At 39.1% G+C, this 23582-nt stretch overlaps 1 protein-coding gene across 3 annotated transcripts in view; it reads right to left on the bottom strand.

The window, feature by feature from the left end:
* Window positions 1-23398, bottom strand: part of LOC126327183 (AP-4 complex accessory subunit Tepsin-like) — a 97316-nt gene extending 73918 nt beyond the window's left edge. The window contains exons 1-3 of one of the 3 annotated variants that reach the window (XM_049995837.1): window positions 23315-23398; window positions 23155-23227; window positions 3818-3909 (exon numbers count right to left, since the gene is read on the bottom strand). In XM_049995837.1, coding sequence (XP_049851794.1) covers window positions 3818-3909; window positions 23155-23227; window positions 23315-23356 — 207 coding nt within the window. In that variant the 5' untranslated portion in view covers window positions 23357-23398. Of the gene's footprint in view, window positions 1-2465; window positions 2543-3817; window positions 3910-23089; window positions 23228-23314 lie in introns of those variants that run through there. The other 2 variants (XM_049995845.1, XM_049995852.1) reach the window with 2 other exon arrangements.
* Between the last annotated feature and the right edge of the window lie 184 nt (window positions 23399-23582).

The following is a 23582-nucleotide window of genomic DNA, read 5'->3' as shown; positions in this document are numbered from 1 at the left end:
AATTTCATCCCATAATGTGACCTCACCTAGGTCTGGGAGAGTCTATACCCTCCAAGTCTATGTACGGTCTCCACTCATCTGAATTTTCCATTTCCAGTAACTCCTCTCTCTCTCTTTTGCTCCCACTGCTTGCATCTCCATCCACCTCTCTTTCTCTTTGACTGCCACTTTCTCCTTCCCATCATCACTCTCCTCTCCCTTTCCTTCCCACTGGCACTGTCTTCTTTCTTTTCCACTATCGCTGTGTCTCTGCTGCTCCCTTTCAGCACAAAAAAGTGTGAATTGTTCACATGCAAAATGTTTTGGTGAGGAAGGCAGAATGAAAATTTAGGCAGCTAGTTCCCCATCTTTTTGTCAGAATCTTTCGAAGAGGGACATATTCACCTTATTTGTGCTCTGACATGAGCATTTTTCCTCTGGTTCCCTTCTTTTCCCTGCTACAGCTGGGTGTGCTACTTATATAAAATGATATCTATAGATCAGTAAATTGTTGGCAGTTTACTTCAAAATGGTTCAAATGGCTCTGAGCACTATGGGACTTAACATCTGAGTCTGCTAGAACTTAGAACTACTTAAACCTAACTAACCTAAGGACATCACACACATCCATGCCCGAGGCAGGATTCGAACCTGGGACCGTAGCAGTCGCGGGGTTCCTTCCGGACTGAAGCGCCTAGAATCGCACGGCCACCGCGGCTGGTGGCAGTTTACTTATATAATTCAGCACATTTACACATTTTGACACACATAAACAACAAATAAGTATGCATAATATAAGGTTAACACAAAATCATCTCCCATCCAACTCAAGTTCACTTTACACTATTTTACATAAAAATGTGCAACTTTTTAGGCTACACTTACAGTACACCAAAAAATGCAGTGGTTTGTTTTGCAGGTACAAAGTATTTCGTTCAACAAAATAATTTTTTGTAAGGTGTTTATGCCACTAGGTGGCACCATCAGGTAATTTCTAGGTCAAGGCAGCTTAATAGGCATGAAGTGCCCATTACACAGCAGCACGTCAGTTTTATTGGTGAAAAAAATGGTGATAAAAAACCATAGTTTGGTGACCTCAGAACTCTTGGGGTGACTACAGAACTCTTGCCATGTGTCCATTATGCCAATTAAAACTATATTTACACTTCAGACCAGGTACTATTTACAAAAGTAGTGTGTAACTTTGAACCTCTGGATCTCAGTAATGGATAACGATTCCTATAAAAGTTTCAAGGTTCCCTGAGAATGTCATCTTAAGAACATGTAATAAAAATTTCTACAATTTGCCATGAACTTAAATGATACAAGTGACCGTCCCCACAACTGGCACTTTTGATGCCCAAAAATCAAGGTTTCGTGGGATTTTCTCAGAACGGCCCATGAGTGCTTTTAAGAGCCACCTAAGATCCACCCCAGACTACACCGTATACAAAAGAACCAACCATCTGCTCAATTTGCCTGGACTGGTGGAATGTGTAATATTTAAATTCTGACTCTGTACTGTAGGATAGCTAAAGTATACCCGTTCTTCCATTAGGTATACAAATGGTCGCTAGGCCAAGGGCTATCCAAAAAGCTTGACTCCATATCTCCATGATCAATAGAAAATGAGATACTACCCCCTGAAAAAATTGCAGTTTTGCACATATTGGTACAGCGCACCTGTTGTTCATGGACTGACATCACTTTGCAAATAAAAGTAATTGTATTAATGTGCCATCCCAACTATACATGTTACAATACTTCTGTTAGAAATTAATTTCCCACAGATTGAACAACTTTGCTGAAAATCTACCCAAGGGCAATGTTGTAAATAACTGCATCTCAACAAGCAGGTGATGCTGAGGCAAATGGGACTGACATTTGTGAGGAGGACAGAGGTACAAGACCCCATTTGACCAGCCAGATTTAGGTTTTCCATGGTTTCCATAAATCACTTACAACAAATGCCAATACGGTTCCTTTGAAAAGAACATAGTAATTTTCCTCCCCACTCTTCCCTAATGTGAGCTAGTAATCAGCCTAAAGACCTCATCATCAGCATATCATTAAACCCTAATCTTCTTTCCTTTGAACGGGGAGTGACTGTTGTATTGCATGGATAGATGGTGTACACGGGCAACACACAATATCCTGTTTCAGGGCATGCAATATCCTGTTTCAGGGCATGCTCTACAACATGAGAGACCTGACACTGGTGCCTGCTTCACCACACATCCCATCTGATTCTTCCATCTGACAACAGTTTCTCAGAACTCTGCTGATGGAAACTGCCATTAAATGTCCTTGGTTCTTGCCACCTACCTGGCCTTAATTTACATTAATTTCTCCATGCTCAACATTTTTTTCACTCCATCTTTTCTTTCTTGACCTCTCTATTTGCCTCCCCTCCCCCAATACCTATTATGTTTAACACACTTAGCACCCCACTTTTATTAACTCTTGCACAATACTTTGTCACTTACCTCTGTCCTATCTTCCACCTTTAAGGCCTCAGGTTGTAACATTCCAGGCTTATGGTCACCACCCCTGCATTCTATTACTTTTCGATAATAGGAAAAAGGCTTTTAGAAGAATAATAGCAATGCCAAGCAATAGTAGTTACAATACCCTTTGTACCATAAACAATCAAAATCAAATTCAAGAAATTAATATATGGAAAATGTTTAGATAAAAGAATAATATATTTTGTTCTCAACATCTGTAAATGGTAGGAAATACATCTCAAACCTAATTAACAAAATAGGTAATTGATCGTTTGGCAATGTTAGATGCTTATTTCTGCAATTTCAATATTAATGTGATTTTTATGTGTTGAAAATGTCTTAAACTTGTTCTAGCAAAGTAGGGAATATTATAATGTGTTCGATAATGTTGTTAAACTATTTCATATTATAAATTATGTTCTGCATTATTATAACCAGTAGTACATTGTAGAAGAGTATAAATACTTGGCCTCGAGTACTGTTAGGACACATAAGTGTTGGACCCACTAGAGGACAGATCTGTGCATACAGTTGAGGTAAGTTCTTGGTGCATTATTCAGGCTTGGATTTACAATAGAGCAACTCGTGTGTTGGACATTGTCAAAAACAGCATATTAGAACAGTGTGGTGTGTTAAACAGTTTGATTTAATATTGCAAAAGGCAGAATGATATGTCACTTTATGTTTGTACTTTGTTGAGTATTAGTGTTGAACAATCAATGGATCTCACACACGCATATCTACCAAATTACTGCATCTGGACTATTTAATATCGCCACTGTAGTATGTGCTACCATCGGTTAGCTGTAGTAGTAACAACAAGGCTTATTACAACGAAGATTGATCATGAGCTCATAAGATACAGGTTTTGAAGTGAATAAATCTACATACTTACTTTACTTCAGATGTGGTCTACATCACTGTAGTGAAATCCATTATGGCATCCTGTATTTATTGAACCAGCACATTTTAGCTCATGTATGCAGTCATCAGGGACACAGAAGCCAAGATATTTGCAGGTATTTAAACCATTTTTAACTACTCACTTCTCATTCAGTCCGGTGAATCTCCTCTGACCCAGAGTTCTGGGTGACTTTTCCATAATTCTCTTCATTTCCTAAACCTCACCAGTTGTTTTCCTTCACCCTTTCCCCCCCTCAAACCCTTCTGCCAGGCAAAGGAACCACTGCCTCCAAAAGCTTGCACATTTCCTTAACTTTTATGTGTTTTTTCCTCCTGCCACTCAGTGAATAGATTTTTTATCTATCCAATTATATTTTTCAAAACTGATGTTTTTCATTGATATACACTAACCTACCTGTTACACTTACCTTAAGTTTCACACATGACGAGGGTTTGTCTAGTTTCCTTGCCAAATACTCCCCTAACAATTCACTGTGAGGAGGTGGCTGAAAAGTGATTTCTTTGATGCTCGTTAAAGAAAAACAATTTTTTGACATGTTTTTAGTATAGCACTTGTCAATGTGGTGTCATATGAATGAGTCAGCAGAAGAAAGTTTACTTTTTCCCCACCATTCTCTGGTAACAAGTAGTTAGTAGTTTCATTTATACTGCTAGAAAGTGCTGTCTATTATATAAATTGTCTCATCCTACTGTGAATGTTCTTCTCTTTGAATTTAATCAATGTGTAACTCATAATGATGTCAGCACTTTCTTCTGCCGACATCTTCATGTCGGCTGATGGTGCAAAAAGGCTACATCATTTCCACGATGCAGATGTTTACCGGTGACGTGCAATATGATGCAGCATGGGTACCTCTGTTTATCCCGCGACACTATTGCCCTGATTGGTCACCGTCTGCTAGCAAAAAAGCAACATACAACAAAGATTGAATCTGTTGCTAGGTGCCAATCCGAGGGAGGCCTGCGCCACATCTCATGCACTGCTCAGCTAGTACCCCAACATGAAAGTTCCTCCAGCTTGTCGACGCATATGATAAAGTACTTTTGACAATGATAACTTACTGGGCATGAATGGAAAACAAAGTTGACTGTGTAGCCAGAAGAAATCGTGTGCTTGGAGACACAGCAAATAACCCAATGCTCAACTCTCAGTCCCAGTTTCCCAACAAAGGGTAACTGACCTTTAAAATTTCCATATCTGCATGATTATTTCTGCCACAGTATATAAAGTTTTTCTCGGGTTACCTTTTGCAGATACATCACATCACAGGACAATGACTGGCAGCCTCCACAGGGAAGTATTTTGCAATTTCTGCAACTGCATCTGACGTAATGCTCAGTATACTTGACAATCCTGAATGGTTAGCTGAAGTATTGAGATCTGCATATACAAAGTAGTGATTATAGACCAAACTGACTATACCAAGCACACACCTTACATACTTTGTTCTCATCACAAAAATTGTATGTCCTTCCTCTAGTCTTATCTACAGACTTCTGAACAGATATTAGGAATGCCTCACTATTGCAAAAGTTGTTAAATATTGTGGATTAGTTCTACACAGGAACCATTTTACAGAAGAGGTTTTTGAATACAGAGTTAGTGCCCTCTATAAGCTTCCAAGAAATTCACTGTTGCTGCATTTACTATAAGTGTTTATAATATTTTTTACATCCTTGAGCTTTCTAACATCTTTGGCAACCTCTTCTCTGCATTCTTCATTTCAACTGATGTCCTCTGGGTGAACTTCCATTCATTTCATTTGTCCAGTTAACAAGCAAGGACACCAAAACACCAATCAGGTGAAATCCAAGTCCCACTTCTATCATACGACACACTACAGTGATATTAACAGCAACCTCAGAGTTTCCACAGATGGTTCATTTATAAATAATGAAATACTGCCATGAAAGAAGCTGCACAAGCATTCAGTCAGCTCTCGATAAGTTTTCAAAGTGGTGCAAAAATTGGCAACTTGCTTTCAATGTTCATAACTATAAAACTTTGTGCTTCACAAAATGGAAAGATGTAGTATATGACGGCTGTAGTATCAATTAATCACAGTTAGAATCAATTAACTTATACAAATACGTGGGAGTAACAATCTGTAAGGATATGAAATGGAACAATGAAACAGTCTCAGTTGTTGGGAAAGCAGGTGGCAAACACAGGGAAATGTGGTCAGTCTACAAAGGAGACAGTTCTAGAATATTGCTTTAATGTGTGGGACCTATATCAAATTGGACTCACAGGGGATACTGAACAGATACAAAGGAGGGCAAAATAAATGGTCACAGGTTTGTTTGATGCATGGGAGAGAGACACAAAGATGTTGAAAGAACTTAACTGAGGGATACTATGAAAACCTATGTATAAAGTTTACAGAACCAACTTCAAGTGATGAATCTAGGAATGTTTTACAACCCCGTACTTATCTTCCATGAAGATTGTGAAGACAGGATTAGGCTAATTTACAGCAAGCACAGAGGCACTTAAACTATCATTCTTCCTGCACTCCATACACAAATGGTATAGGAAAAAGTCTTTATAACTTGTACAAATGGACATACCACTATCAACTGAAAAATACTTCTTTTAACACATTCACCTCTAAGCATTATCATACATGTTACGTTACAGCTATTGTAAAGTTTGAAATAACTGTTCAAATATCCCATCATCAACTTCGACGCTTTTGCGCACTCCTGGGAGAACATGTGTTGCTTGTGCAAGTGATTCTATACATTCCCTAATGAGGGCAGCAGCATCCACTATGCAACCAAGCAGTTCATCTAGTGTACTCACCTTTCCTGTGTACACCTCAGATTCATCCAATCTCACAAACAAAAATCTAATGGCCTAAGGTCTGGTGATTTTGGTGGGCAGTTAATTGTAGTATACCATGACCAATCCAACAACTAGGATAATGGAGCTGAGATGGTCCATCAAATATCTTGTAAAATGTGGAGGGGCGGCATCATACTGGAAGTGCAATGCAGCTCGCTTGAAACATACTCATGGTGTTTAAAAAAGAAAAAAAGGCCAGTAATTCTGCCCTAGCATTTGCTCTTCTAAAACAACTGCACCTATGAATATATTACCGATTAAGATGAGACAGGTTGGGCTACAATAAAATGTCGCAGAGGTTGGGTGGGTAAGACACATATGTGTGTACCACTACCCCAAAAACAAATGTGCATTAACGTTGTTCTAACTTGAAAACCATTTGGAACAGGGTATATGCCCATATGAAGAGTTTTGCTTGAAATGAGCATTCCCATCATATGCCTGAATATTGACATTTCCCTCTGGGACACCCTGCAGATATAGAAGTTTATGTAGAAGTACTTGTGTTTACTCTATCCTATAGTTGTGAATGTCATCTATTGGTCAGGCCATCAGGACCATGGAGGAACAGTGTATAGATCATAAGTGTCACAATGCTTACAACAGCTGTGCAAATCCACTATTGCAGAACATTGCAATGGTATCAGTCATCGTATGGAATTTAACAACACAGGCATTTTGGACTGCACTTCTTGCTATTGGGATAGTGTTATTAAGGAAGCAGTTGAGATTAAATTAGCAAGTGACCTTATGAACCGATATGGAAGAGTTTGCTTAAATCCTGCACTCACCTTGGAGATATGCCAGAGGAGCAGAATTAATGCTACCTCACCTTTTGGTAATTAATATTCACCACTGATAATATCTGACATTCATCATCTTAGATTGTGCATTAATGCTAGTTATTTTCACTGTGTGTGTTGACTTTATGCATATGCCATATTATGGTTTAGTGGTGTAGCCCAGCTGAACAAGGGTCTAGATTTCCTTTCACAGTGTTGTCTCATTGCATTTTTGCCTTGAAAATGATGGAGTGTTCATCACCTGAAATATCAGCTGTTGTCAAAGACATCAGCTTGCTATATTCTCTTAAGTTGCTTGAATAATCGATACACCAGGAGATACTCTAGATAGATTCATGTGATAACTGTTGATCTCAATTTTGTTCCTAAAACTAAGGCCTAGTGACCGAAACCTTGTATGGACACACTTAGAGAGACTAAAAACTGCTTTTCCAGGTCACATTATGAGATAGGTAACATCATACTTGAGTAACTTATCACAATGGATGTTATTATCGCATTTGGCGGTGCATTATGTCAGTCATCGCAACACTCATTCTTTAATATCCAATGACACTACACGATTTAAGATGATATCTGAATCAACTTGCTTTGAGTGTTGAAAGTTTATTGCAAAAATTATATCCTGTAGGATTAATCTGTTTCCAACAGTGTCTTCAATACAAGTGGGTTGCGCAACAGAATGAGATTTGCACTGGCGACATTCTGCACAACTCAGTTCCAATGAAAATGTATGGGTGGAGATGAATGGGCCACATGAGACGACTAATCTGACCACGCACCATGAACCCTTAATGACCACAATGGCACTCTAGCTCCCTGGGGGGAGGTGACTAGACTGGCTTCCTTGTCAGATGTAGATTATCACTGAAGTACAAGGCATTTGGATGAGTTATTAAGTGGTAAAGAAACTACAGGCTGAGTCCTTTCGAGTGCTGAGAATGATCGTTCTATTAATTATGTGTTTTGTACAAATCAAAAAACCAACATAGTAAAACAAAAAATATATCACAAGTCATATTCAGTTTTATTCCTGCTCTTCAGTCTGCCAACTATGCCACCAAACTATGGCGTCAACATACTAACTGATGCAATATTCACACTTTTCTTAATGTTTATTTTTTCCCCATCACTGACTTCACCTCATGACTCTGTTGTCTTTTCCACAACGACTCATTCACCAGTAACAGGATAGAAAAAGACATCATAAAGAAAACACCACACAAATGCACACAGAATTAGCAATTCATCATCAGCCTGCATAAGACTGAAAATAAAATACAACAACCTGAAGTTGTATTAGAGTCTTTGAACAATGCAGTGGTAAGCATAATACTGTACTGATGTAGAGAGAGAGAAATACAGCATGTGGTGCTTTTGCCATGTGAAACGAAAATCTGCTGCTGGAGAAGTACTGCAACAGGTGAGGCTCGTCAGTTATATAAGAAATTGGACACATTTTAAAGCTAGACGAGATCTGATAACAGATAGTGTAGACAGACATTTTGAAATGTCAGCCACTGAACCAACAAAGCTAAATATGTATAAAAAATTAAACACTTGTTTAGCATTTACCTTAAAACACAGCTACAGATATGATAAAAAAATCAGCCAGTACTTACAAAGCTTGGTGTAAAATACCATATACTGACAACATTTCAGACAACCTTGCAAAAAAGTTAGGCTCACAATTATTTTTATTTAACAATAAGGACAAATTGCAACTCTTGGCACAGAGTGGCGTGTATAAAATCAATGCAAGCAGTGTGAAAAAGTATAAATAGGTTAGCCAGGCAGATTTGTGACCACTAGTCTATCTGAACATGAGAAAGATGCAGAACAAGGATAAAAGATTCGACCTTTGCTGGTTATCTTTTAACAGAAAACCACCACTAAGATGTAGAATGTGAATTTTTACATTCTATTAAGAAATGTAGAAAGGTGACCTTACTGGAAATAAAATATTCTAGGCTATTATGCTGTGGTCTAAGGGATTTCACTTCAAATCCCAACGTTTCTTTCCCATCTGCGGAGGACATTTTCAAGAGGGATCGTAGCTTCGATGAACATCTGGTTCCCAACCTGGTTTGCAACTCACTATTTTATTAACTGTGACAATTCTGGTCATGAAAATTCACATTTTACAATACGACATTACTGGAAACCAACAAACATTGCACAAAAAGCCATCTTAATATTAAATGATCAGACTCAGTGTCGTTTTCCCCCTTCATTAAATTAAGTTTTCGTTACAAATACCAGATTGAAACTGAAATCGAATCCTATTACATGTTGTTAAATATATCTCCACATAAAAACTTCATTCCCCCTCTTTAGTTAATGTAATTACCTCTACATGACAACAAATGTAACATTCCTTTGTAAACACCCTTTTTCATTTTTGTATCTTCTGCACACATAATATCTGTGTAAGTTGCACATCATATTTACCTGTGTTTGCGAGATTCAGTTATCACCTGAATATTATCTAAGAAGCTGATAGTTGCTTCATGACTAAATAAATATAATTTTGCAGAACATTAATAAGATTCTTTTATTTCGTTTTTAATATAAACCCAAGTGTTAAGGATAAATTCATAAACATACTGAATTATTTTGGCATCTTAAAACTGGTAAACTCTGCTGCAAAGGTAATCAAAAATTCAGCATCGGTCTTAGACAATGTTCTTACAGATATCGACAAAAGTTGTGTAGTGAATCCCCTATAGCATTTGTTGTAATTTATGTATGAAATATGCACTCAATATTCATCATAATACTTCTTGAAGCCTTGCCCCTTATCAAATATAGGCCGCCTAAATTTACTTGGCAGTTTCAGTTTTTATAAGTGCATTAAATATGGCATGAATGTAGACTCAGGCTATGCTATAAATCAACCTGCTGCCACAATCTTTATTTCACACTGATATTTACCAGCTTCACCTACACTGTAGCCATATTATCACCACCGGCCCTAAGCTAGACCTTGAGTTAATTTACAGATCAGTCTATTACAACAGCCATGACTTTGGGAGGAGGAGGAGCAGGAGTAGTCCACTATCATCAAATATCAGCAATGTTGACTGCAACATATATATAAAAGATCTTGGCCTCTCAGACCATTACTGTCATACAATAAAGCTAATGTTAGGTTTAGAAAACCACAGAAAATTATAAAATAATCTTCTCAAAAACTGCTTTGGAATCTTCTGGTAGTATATAAACAGTTAGAAGTGCGAATTTAACAACTCACTGAGCAGTTTAAGTGGAAAACCTGGGATGAAATGCATGCAGAAAAAAAAATCCTGCACATAGTTCAAAGTCATTTTCAGGAAGTCTTTCCAAAAGTAGCCACTTTATTAGTAGTATCTACGGAAAACAAATGGAAACTGTGGGTAACAGAAACATCACTGCTCTTTATAAAAAAACACTGTGTTAGTGCAGTATTCCTAACTAATTATCCCAGTTACAAAAAGAGCCTCAAGAAGCTAAATTAATCTTCTCATCCTCTTTGTCTTTTTCCATTGCTCGACAGGGTCAGCACTGTTGTATTGGTTGTGGCACTGTTAATGGTAGATGGTGACCAGATGCCCTTCCTGACGCCACCACTGCCCCTGAGGTGGAATTCACGCACCCTCTCTCTCTACATCTAGAGTAAATCCAGCTCACCAGCCCTCCTCTCTCATTTGCGAGGTGGATTTCAACTGAAGCAGGCTCCTCTTCCTGTATGACGGAAGTGGCATGTTAATACGCTCTAGCTATCCAAATGGGTTAGGAAGGTAATTTAATGACAAAATAATATTTAATACAAAGCATAAAAGCAAAGTAGTATGAGAAGTCATAAAAAAAAAAGAAACTGGGATAAGCATGCACAAATACCATAACACACAAATCAAAGATGGGAGCACATTAATAGAAAATCAACAAGAACTAGAATATTGTTTAAATGACTTTTTTCGAATGTTGCTGAGCAGCTGCATCAGAATTTCCTTAAAACAGGTGTACTGCCCCAATAAATTATGCAGCCAGCACTATCATGTAAACCATAATAGAGTAAGAAGTCATGGATAGCATACAAACTCCTTTAACAAAAACAATGAACAAGTATTTTAGTTCAGACATTTTTCTAGAGTTGCTAGTGGTGCTACCACTAAAGAAAGATGATGCAGAAAATACTGAAAACAACAGGCCAGTTTTCCTATGATGAAGCACAGCCTCATGCATAAACTGAATGAATATAACCAATCTCAAGAAGCACTGTTTACATTTTGAGGTAGCAGACATAGAGTATCATACATAACAGAGTTCAGAAAAGTAGTAATTAAAGTTCTCAACAGGGAAGAGCATGTTACATGTATAGATCCAGACCTGTCCATGGCTTTTGACACTGTTGGCTTTAAAATACTACAATACTAAGCAAACTAGAAGCACCAGGCACAAAAGGAACTGTTAATGAGTGGTTCCAAGCATACCTGAAAAACAGAGTGTAAACGGTAGAGATGGCCACACTTCAGATTATGTTAAATTTATAGTGAAACAATTATCAAACCCAAAACTAACTTACGTAGGAGTTCTGCAGGGGGTATATTAGGACTAATTCTGTTCTCAAATTACATCATCTACGTGATTACTCTGCTATTCACAATAAAGTGCCTGGCAGAGGGTTCAATGAACCACCTTCATGCTGTCTCTCTACCATTTCACTCTCGAGCGGCACGCAGGAAAAATGAGCACTTAAATTTTTCTGTGCGAGCCCTGATTTCTCTTATTTTATCGTGATGCTCATTTCTCCATATGTGGCCGGGTGCCAACAGAATGTTTTCACAATTGGAGGAGAAAACTGGTAATTGAAATTTCATGAGAAGATCCCGTCGCAATGAAAAACGCCTTTGTTTTAATGATTGTCACTCCATTTCATGTATCATGTCTGTTACACTATCTCCCCTACTTCACGATAATACAAAACGAGCTGCCCTTCTTTGTACTTTTTTGATGTCATCTGTCAGTCCCACCTGATGCGGATCCCACATCACACAGCAGTACTCCAGAATAGGGCGGACAAGCGTAGTGTAAGCAGTCTGTTTGGTAGACCTGTTGCACCTTCTAAGTGTTCTGCCAATGAATTACAGTCTTTGGTTTGCTGATTACCCACAATATTATCTATGTGATTGTTCCAATTTAGGTTATTTGTAATTGTAATCCCTAAGTATTTAGTTGAATTTACAGCCCTCAGATTTGTGTGACTTATCGCGTAAACGAAATTTAGCCCATCTCTCTTAGTACTCATGTGAATAATTTTGCACTTTTCTTTATTCAGGGCCTATTGCCACTTTTTGCACCATACAGATATCTTATCTAAATCATTTTGCAAGTCGTTTTGATCATCTGATGACTTTACAAGACGGTAAATGACAGCATCATCTGCAAACAATCTAAAACGGCTACTCAGATTGTGTCCTATGTCGTTAATATAGATCAGGAACAATAGAGGGCCTATAACACTTCCTTGGGGAATGCCGGATATTACTTCTGTTTTACTCGATGACTTTCCATCTTTACTATAAACTGTGACCTTTCTGATAGGAAATCACGAATCCAGTCAGTCACACAACTGAGGCGATACTCCGTAGGCACGCATTTTGGTTACAAGATGCTTGTGAGAACGGTGTCAAAAGCCTTCTGGAAATCTAAAAATATGGAACCAATCTGACATTTCCTGTCGATAGCACTTAATACTTCATGAGTATAAAGAGCTAGTTGTGTTTCACAACAACGATATTTTCTGAATCCATGCTTACTATATGTCAATAAATCATGTACTTCATAATGTTCAAATACAGTATATGTTCTAAAACCCTACTGCAAATCGATTAGTGACATAGGCCTGTAATTCAGCGGATTACTCCTACTTCTCTTTTTGGGTATTGGTGTGACTTGAGCAATTTTGCACTCTTTAGGTATGTGTCTTTCTGTGAGTGAGTGGTTGTATGTAATTGCTAAATATGGAGCTATTTTATTAGCATACTCTGAGAGGAACCTGACTGGTATACAATCTGGACCGGAGGCCTTGCCTTTATTAAGTGATTTAAGCTGCACTGTTACACCGAAGATATCTACTTCTATGTTTCTCATCTTGGCAGTTGTTCTTGATTGGAAGTCAGGAATATTTTCTTTGTCTTCTTTGTTGAAGGAGTTTCGGAAAACCATGTTTAATAACTCTGCTTTAGTGGCACTGTCATCAGTGACTTCACTGTTGTTATTGCGCAGTGAAGGTATTGATTGTGTCTTGCCACTGGTGTGCTTTATGTATGACCAGAATCTCTTTGGGTTTTCTGCCAGATTTCGAGACAGAATTTCGTTGTGGAAATTCTTAAAGGCATCTCGCATTGAAGTACATGCCATATTTCGAACTTCTGTAAAACTTTGCCAATCTTGGGGATTTTACGTTCTTTTAAATTTGGCATGCTTTTTTTCGTTGCTTCTGCAACAACAATCTGACCTGTTTTGGATACCAAGGGGGATCAGTACCATCACTTATTAATTTATGTTGTATATATCTCTCAATTGCTGTTGATACTATCTCTCTGAAAACATTCCAAAACTTTTCTACACTTACATGATCAGATCGGAAGGAGTGAAGACAGTCTCTCAAAATGGCGTGAAGAGCATTTTTATCAGCTTGTTTTAAACAGATATACTTTGCGTTTCTTTTTGATGGTTGTAGGTGTTACGGTATTCAGCCTAGCAACATCTGCCTTGTGGTCGCTAATCCCTGTATTCATTACAACACTCACTATTTGTCCAAGATTATTTGTTGCTAAAAGGTCAAGTATGCTTTCGCAACCATTACGCTTCGATTGGGCTCATGAACTAATTGTTCAAAATAATTTTCTGAGGAAGCATTCAGTACAATTTCGGATTATGTTTTATGCCTGCCGCCAACTTTAAATGTATAATTTTTCCAGCATATGGAGGGTAGATTGAAGTCACCACTGACTATAATTGTATGAGTGAGGTACTTATTTGAAATGAGACTCAAGTTTCCTTTGAACTGTTCAGCAAACTATGTCTTCTGAATTGGGGGGAGGGTCGGTAAAACGACCCAATTAATAGTTTAGTCCGATTGTCAGGTATAACCTCTACCCATACTATTTCACATGAACAATCTACTTCAATTTCACTACAAGACAAACTACTTCTGACAGCAATAAGTACTCCACCACCAACTGCATTTAATCTATCCTTTTTGAACACTGTTAGATGGTTTGAAAACATTTTGGCTGAACTTATTTCTGGCTTAAGCCAGCTCTCTGTACCTACAACTATTTGAGCTTCAGAGCTTTCTATTAGAGCTTGGAGTTTGGTTCTTTCCCAACACAGCTACGACAATTTACAACTACAATGCCAATCGTTTCTACAACTATCATACTGTGTTTTACCTGCCCACTTTCTGACAGATGCCCCTTCTGTGTCTCCCTGAGACCCTCTAACCTAAAAAACGCCCAGTTCCTTCCTCACAGCCCCTGCTACCCGTGTAGCCACCTCCTGTGTGTACTGGACTCCTGAATTATTAAGCAGAACCCGGAAACACACCACCCAATGGTGCAAGTCAAGGAATCTGCAGCCTACACAGTCACAGAACTGCCTGAGCCTCTGATTCAGACCCTCCACTCAGCTCTGCACCAAAGGAGTACAGTCAGTTCTATTGACGATGCTGCACATGGTGAGCTCCGCCTTAATTTCGGAAGCAAGACTGGCAGTCTTTACCATTTCTGCTAGCTCCCCGAAACCAGACAGAATCTGCTCCAATCCAAAGGGACACACGTCATTGGTACCGACATGAGCCACCACCTGCAGTTGGCTGCACCCTGTACTCTTCATAGTATCTGGAAGCACCCTTTCAACATCCAGAATGACTCCCCCTGGAACGCACACAGAGTACACACTGGCTTCCTTCTCATCCTTGGCAGCCATGTTCCTAAGGACCCCCATTATGCTCCTAATGCTGGAGCTCCCAACTACCAGCAAACCCACCCTCTGTGAATACCCAGACCTTGCGGGTCCAGAAGCTTAGTCTGGAACGGGTGGAGAACTGCGCCTGGCTCAGAAACATTGTCAGCCACAGATAACGCCCGAAACCTGTTTGTCAAACAAACCGGGGAGGCCCTACAATCAGCCCCATGGAAAGGTTTTCGCTGCCTGCCAGATTTTGGAATGATCTCCCACTCAACCACGGGTGAGGGGTCAACCTCAGTGCAGGCGGTACCCGGGGAGGTCACAGTAGTGGACCGATCGGAGGACGCGTGGGACGTGCTCGACGTCCCTGGCATCCCCGTGTCCGATCCCCCACAGTGACACCCCTTGGCAGCACCCTCAAGCTGTGTGACGGAAGCCAACGTAGCCTGAAGCTGTGAGCGAAGGGTTGCCAGCTCAGCTTGTATCCGTACACAACAATCACAGTTCCTATTCATTACTGCACTAGTCCTGCTTGAAGCTGGTAAAAAATATGTGATAAGCGAACAGTGTACTCGCCTTAGTAGTAGCAGGAACTAGTGGTGTGCTCTCGCTGACGGTCTAACTGACATCAATGACTTTCCAGGCAATGTTAGACATGGAGGAAAAATTCTCTTTGCAAAAGACAGCAAAATTATAGTCACTCATGAAACACTAGAACTGCTAGTTGAGAAGGCAAATGAAACCCACAAACTGTGTACAACTGGGTTGTATTTAATAAATTAACAATGACCTCAAAGAAAACATAGGCCCTATTCCATTAATTTCAGGAGGGAAAAACAACCCCATCACACAAACCTAAATGATAAACCCATTGCTCGATTTGTTACAGTATGTACCAATTTTTCAACAGTACAAATGTTGTATTCACACTTTTACAAGCATTAAAATTATGTATTTAGAAGTCTAAATTTCATTAACAGCCCCCCCCCCCCCCCCCCCCCCCGAAGGTAACAGTACTGGAACCTCTGATTTTACAAATCAAGCACTGGGTAAATCTATAGAACTTGTAATTTTATAATAAATACTGACAATTGACATGAAATAAACGCATGAAAACACCAGCAAAAAGAATGTCATTACCCTGTTGCACCCTCAGGGTCCTGCCATCAGTAAGTAACTAAATTGGTCAACGCCTTGTTGTGACATACTATTCGTCTCAATTCTTACCTATAAGATACTTCTCTTGCACAAACTTGGACATAATTTTCAAATGTCAGAAAAGGTCCATAAACATATAAATTTTTTTTAGATTGGCTCATTATGAGGAAATATTTCCAAAATTGGATATCCTTACTTCCCAAATTAAATCATCCCTAATCTGTTGTGCACAGCAGGAAAAATGTTAACAAGTATGTCACCAACAGTTCTTTATATAATGATGAAACAAGAGATAGTTTGAACATAGATGAAACAAGAGATAGTTTGAACATACATTTACCAAGGAAAAACATACGAAAAACTCTAAATGTCGCTCTCTACCACAGATTAAGATTATAGAGTAATGTGGCAAAGGATATGAAAGGGGCAACTAAAACAAACACTGGAAAGCCCAGGATGGAATAACTACAATATTATGAAAAAGAGAGGCTACTACTCATCATACAGAAGAGATGTTGAGTTGCAGACACGCACAACAAAAAGACTGCTATATATTTTAGCCTTTGACCAAAAGGCCATCTTCTGAAGAAGAAAACGCACACATATTCACAGGAGAACAACTCACACACATAGCCATTATCCTGGCCACATGATTCTGTTTGGTCAGCTACTAAACCCGACCTAGACAAATATCACTTAATAAGGTACAGTCAAATGAAAACATCCACATGTTGCCAAGTTTCAAGTGTGTGCAGCAGTTTCAATGGAAGCCCTTAAACATCTTCTATTACGTCCCCATGCAATTTCCATACTTTTGGAGCCCTGAAGAAATCCATTCATGGCTGATAATATGCTTTGGGTGAAAGTGCGCATGTCTGCAAACATTTTTCCATGAAGAGACTGGCTGTCTTCATATCAGCGCACACTCCGCTGCAGAGTGAAAATGTCATTCTTGACTGGCTGTCTTGTCTCCCAGTAGGGTCAATGTTTTCACAGCTATGATGATTACTTCTGAAATAATGAACAATTTACTTACTTTTTTCTATGTGTCTTGTTTTCATTTAACTATTGTTTACATGTTGATGACATGTTAATTTTCACAAGACAAAGAAGCCTAAAAAAAAAAAAAAAAGAAACTCAAAGAGCAATTTAAATTAAGAGTGTCAGGAGAAGTGTCAAATTTCTTGGACATCAGAATCACAAGAGGTTGTAAAAGGGGACTGTTACAGATGGATCTACCTCACTACGGAGAACAAATCTTAAATAAATACAACATCAAAATTTGCAATCCAGTGTCAACACATCTGAACAACTATCAAATATTTCCACATGGTTTGAGCCCCAGGACAGGCAAAAAGAGAAAAGCCATGTGAAACATTACCTACAGAAAATCTATATGGAATGTGATGCATGCGCAGTTGGGAAGCACACCTGACTTCATACACACAATCACAGTTGCAAGTTGCTTCAACAATAATCCAGGCATGCCTCACTGGCAGGCAGTTACAAAAGGGACTAAGGACTTCAGGTTGCAATTGTACAGGAAAGAGAACCAAAACATGATATAATATAGTAATGCCAACTGAACAGGAGAAACAGAGGACAGGAAGTCAGTTGCTGGTTTTCTGTTTAAATCTCAAGAGGCTGTAATTGCCTGGAGCAGCAAGAATTGGCCCTCTGTAGCTTTATCATCTACTGAAGCTGAATACATGGCCTTGTCCTCAACCTGACAAGAGACACTCTGGCTAAAGAGATTAAAATGGGAAGTATCTCCATGCCCCGATATTGAGATAATGAAGGTGTGGGTGACTTAAGCAAAACAAGTGGCCACAGTTGAAGAACAAAAAATATTGCTATCAGACTCGTTTTAATGGAGAAAAGACAAACTCAGCTGAAGTTATAATAGAACAAATCTAGATGGATCAGACACTCGCTGATATGTTAACTGGTGCTACGGACTGATACATCTACATCTACATCTACATGACTACTCTGCAATTCACATTTAAGTGCTTGGCAGAGGGTTCATCGAACCACAATCATACTATCTCTCTACTATTCCACTCCTGAACAGCGAGCGGGGAAAACGAACACCTAAACCTTTCTGTTCGAGCTCTGATTTCTCTTATTTTATTTCGATGATCATTCCTACCTATGTAGGTTGGGCTCAACAAAATATTTTCGCATTTGGAAGAGAAAGTTGGTGACTGAAATTTCGTAAAAAGGTCTCGCCGCGATGAAAAACGTCTATGCTGTAATGACTTCCATCCCAACTCGTGTATCATATCTGCCACACTCTCTCCCCTATAACGTGATAATACAAAACGAGCTGCCCTTTTTTGCACCCTTTCGATGTCCTCCATCAATCCCATCTGGTAAGGATCCCACACCGCGCAGCAATATTCTAACAGAGGACGAATGAGTGTAGTGTAAGCTGTCTCTTTAGTGGACTTGTTGCATCTTCTAAGTGTCCTGCCAATGAAACGCAGCCTTTGGCTCGCCTTCCCGACAATATTATCTATGTGGTCCTTCCAACTGAAGTTGTTCATAATTTTAACACCCAGGTACTTAGTTGAATTGACAGCCTTGAGAATTGTACTATTTATCGAGTAATCGAATTCCAACAGATTTCTTTTGGAACTCATGTGGATCATCTCACACTTTTCGTTATTTAGCGTCAACTGCCACCTGACACACCATACAGCAATCTTTTCTAAATCGCTTTGCAACTGATACTGGTCTTTGGATGATCTTACTAGACGGTAAATTACAGCATCATCTGCGAACAATCGAAGAGAACTGCTCAGATTGTCACCCAGGTCATTTATATAGATCAGGAACAGCAGAGGTCCCAGGACGCTTCCCTGGGGAACACCTGATATCACTTCAGTTTTACTCGATGATTTGCCGTCTATTACTATGAACTGCGACCTTCCTGACAGGAAATCACGAATCCAGTCGCACAACTGAGACGATACCCCATAGCTCCGCAGCTTGATTAGAAGTCGCTTGTGAGGAACTGTGTCAAAAGCTTTCCGGAAATCTAGAAATACGGAATCAACTTGAGATCCCCTGTCGATAGCGGCCATTACTTCGTGCGAATAAAGAGCTAGCTGCGTTGCACAAGAGCGATGTTTTCTGAAGCCATGCTGATTACGTGTCAATAGATCGTTCCCTTCAAGGTGATTCATAATGTTTGAATACAGTATATGCTCCAAAACCCTACTGCAAACCGACGTCAGTGATATAGGTCTGTAGTTAAATGGATTACTCCTACTACCCTTCTTGAACACTGGTGCGACCAGAGCAATTTTCCAATCTGTAGGTACAGATCTATCGGTGAGCGAGCGGTTGTATATGAGTGCTAAGTAGGGAGCTATAGTATCAGCGTAATCTGAAAGGAACATAATCGGTATACAATCTGGACCTGAGGACTTGCCCGTATCAAGCGATTTAAGTTGCTTCGCAACCCATAAGGTATCTACTTCTAAGAAACTCATGCTAGCAGATGTTCGTGTTTCAAATTCTGGAATATTCCATTCGTCTTCCCTGGTGAAGGAATTTCGGAAAACTGCGTTCAATAACTCCGCTTTAGCGGCACAGTCGTCGATAACAGTACCATCGGCACTGCGGAGCGAAGGTATTGACTACGTCTTGCCGCTTGTGTACTTTACATACGACCAGAATTTCTTCGGATTTTCTACCAAATTTCGAGACAATGTTTCGTTGTGGAACCTATTAAAGGCATCTTGCATCGAAGTACGTGCCAAATTTCGCGCGTCTGTAAATTTTAGCCCATCTTCGGGATTTCGCGTTGTTCTGAACTTCGCAAGCTTTTTCCGTTGCCTCTGCAACAGCGTCCGGACCTTTTTTGTGTACCACGGGGGATCCGTTCCATCTCTTACCAATTTATGAGGTATGAATATCTCAATTGCTGTTGCTACTATATCGTTGAATTTGAGCCACGTCTCATCTACATTCGCATAGTCAGTTCGGAAGGAATGGAAATTGTCTTTTAGGAAGGCTTCTAGTGACACTTTATCCGCTTTTTTAAATAAAATTATTTTGCGTCTGTTTCTGATGGATTTGGAAGAAATGGTATTGAGCCTAGCTACAACGACCTTGTGATCACTAATCCCTGTATCAGTCAGGATGCTCTCTATCAGCTCTGGATTGTTTGTGGCTAAGAGGTCAAGTGTGTTTTCGCAACCATTTACAATTCGCATGGGTTCGTGGACTAACTGCTCAAAATAATTGTCGGAGAAAGCATTTAGGACAATCTCGGAAGACGTTTTCTGATACCACAAAGTTTCTTGTAATTAGGCACTGATTCTAGAGTAATACATGAAAATCTATGTCTGTATGGATACATATGTTCTTTGGTATTCATTTCCAAGTTTGTTCTTTATTCTCATTCATATTTGTGTGTTTTGAAAATTATATGCATGCACTAGTAAAATAAAATGTTTCTTGTGATTACTTCAAATTGTGACCACTTTACTTCACTGCCTAAGGCAAAAACCAACTACAAAGAAACAAAAATATAACGATCCTCATGACATTACAGATACTACTCCAATTAATGAAGATGAATTTTAGAGATAAATGGCACATCTTTGTTCTGTGCTGAATAGCACAATACAGTAACAAAGAAAGTTGGCCTCTCAGTACTTATTCTAAACAGTCTTTATGGCTTTATGTGATATTTTTAATTCATTTGTACATAAGTAGGGCTAAAGTTAAGAGCATGTCTAGATGAAGGGAAGTTGGCAATATTCTTGGTTCAAGAATCATGAAAGAAGGTTGTATACATGGAAGAAGCCTGGAGACACTAGAAGGTTTCAGATAGATTATATAATGATAAGACAGAGATTCAGGAACCAGATTTTAAATTGTAAGACAATTCCAGGGGCAGATGTGGACTCTGACCACAATCTATTGGTTATGTACTGTAGATTAAAACTGAAGAAACTGCAAAAAGGTGGGAATTTATGGAGATGGGAACGAGTAGACTGAAATAACCATTGGTTGTACAGTGTTTCAGGGAGAGCATAAGGGAAAAATTGACAGAAATGGAGGAAAGAAATACAGTAGAAGAAGAATGGATAGCTTTGAGGAATGAAATAGTGAAGACAGCAGAGGATCAAGTACGTAAAATGACAAGGGCTGGTAGAAATCCTTGGGTAACAGAAAAGATACTGAATTTAATTGATGAAAGGAGAAAATACAAAAATGCAACAAGTGAATTAGGGAAAAAGGAATACAAACATCTCAAAAATGAGATTGACAGGAAGTGCAAAATAGCTAAGCAGGGATGGCTAGAGGACAAATGTAAGGATATAGAGGCTTATCTCGTCAGGGGTAAGATAGATACTGACTACAGGAAAATTAAAGATACCTTTGGAGAAAAGAGAACCACTTGCATGAATATCAAGAACTCAGTTGGAAGCCCAGTTCTAAGCAAAGAAGGGAAAGTAGAAAGGTGGAAGGAGTCTATAGAGGGTCTATACAAGGGCGATGTTCTTGAGGACAATATTATGGAAATGGAAGAGGAGGTAGATGAAGATGAAATGGGAGATATGATACTGCGTGAAGAGTTTGACAGAGCACTGAAAGACGTAAGTCAAAACAAGGCCCCGGGAGTAGACAACATTCCATTAGAACTACTGACAGCCTTGGGAGAATCAGTCCTAACAAAACTCTACCATCTGGTGAGCAAGATGTATGAGATAGGCAAAATTCCTTCATACTTCAAGAAGAATATAATAATTCCAATCCCAAAGAAAGCAGGTGTTGACAGATGTGAAAATTACTAAATTATCAGTTTAATAAGACACAGCTGCAAAATACTAATGCGAATTCTTTACAGACAAATGTAAAAACTTGTAGGAGCCGACCTCAGGGAAGATCAGTTTGGATTCCGTAGAAAAATTGGTACACATGAGTCAATACTGACCCTACGAATTTTCTTAGAAGCTAGATTAAGGAAAGGCAAACCTACGTTTCTAGCATTTGTAGACTTAGAGAAAGCTTTTGACAATGTTGACTGGAATACTCTCTTTCAAATTCTGAAGGTGGCAGGGGTAAAATACAGGAAGTGAAAGGCTATTTACAATTTGTACAGAAATCAGTTGGCAGTTATAAGAGTCGAGGGACATCAAAGGGAAGCAGTGGTTGGGAAGGAAGTGAGACAGGGTTGTAGCCTCTCTCCGATGTTATTCAATCTGTATATTGAGCTAGCAGTAAAGGAAACAAAAGAAAAAATTGGAGTAGGTATTAAAATCCATGGAGAAGAAATAAAAACTTTGAGGTGCAAATTACCTACATAAAGTGTAAATTTATCTTGGAAAAGGTATTAATGGTTGCAGCCTTTCATCCCAGGAGAAAGGTTATGGTACTGCCACACAAGCAAATAGCCCAAGACAGGGACAGATGGTGGAAATACGTTGCTGTGGTAATAGACTCTCGAGTCAGGTATGACCAGTGAGTGAGTGAGTTTTATTACCTGCTTTACAATTTAACAATCCATATTATGACTGGGAGGGAGAAAAAAAGGAAATATGACAGTTAATAGCAATTTCACGGAGCTTTCTATTTTGCATTGAAAATAGTTAGTAGTGCATTGATTAAATACTTGTACCTTTCTGTGGAAGGTGTGGGTTTAGGTTGTATATAACGAGCAAACTGGCAACAGATGGCTTCGGTAACCTGTTGAAAATGTGGAGAAATGTCACATGTGATAAAAGGTACTTATCAGTAGAACTGATCAATGAAGTTTTTTCCTTCTTTTTTTAAAAAAAAGAAAAAGAAGGCCTCGCATACATCAGTACACTGAAAGGAAAGGTACTTCCTACGTCCACAGTACAACCGGGTCAATTTCTTTTAATTGGTCCGGACCTAGTCTTCAGTCTTACCCGTAAGTAGTTGAAGCGATGCGATTGTTTATGCTGGTAGTAAAAAATCTCTCTTTAAAGGATACCTTCAATCTGTGCGAACATATATCCTGGAGTTTGTTCATCACTGTCCGATGTTGCTCTCGTCAAAAGAGGCAGCTGTAAATAAAATACAAAATATTTGAAGAATATCTTACATGTAGATTTGGTACACAATTCTGTTGCGAGGTAAAACTGAACTCTCACATTAACAGAAAATGACATTTTCTCCACAATTTCTGAAGTCATTGTAAACGCAAGAAGCTCGAACTGTTTATCCCTACGTATCTCGTGGTTGGAAATCCCAATACTATGCAAATTTGTTCTCTCTTGCAGAATGGCAAGTCGATGGCTGTGCTCAAGATGCTCTAATGTCACAACAATAATTGAATGTGTCTGGCCCTCTGTTTTTCGCCTCGTAGCATTTACGTTGATGACAACGCTCCAGATTCAGCACCCAAAACCTAATTCTTTG

This window comes from Schistocerca gregaria, chromosome 2, assembly GCF_023897955.1.
Source record: "Schistocerca gregaria isolate iqSchGreg1 chromosome 2, iqSchGreg1.2, whole genome shotgun sequence".
In the NCBI taxonomy this organism is placed as follows: domain Eukaryota; kingdom Metazoa; phylum Arthropoda; class Insecta; order Orthoptera; family Acrididae; genus Schistocerca; species Schistocerca gregaria.
The sequence above is the reverse complement of the archived record's forward strand: the minus strand, read 5'-3'. Positions and strand labels throughout refer to the sequence as shown.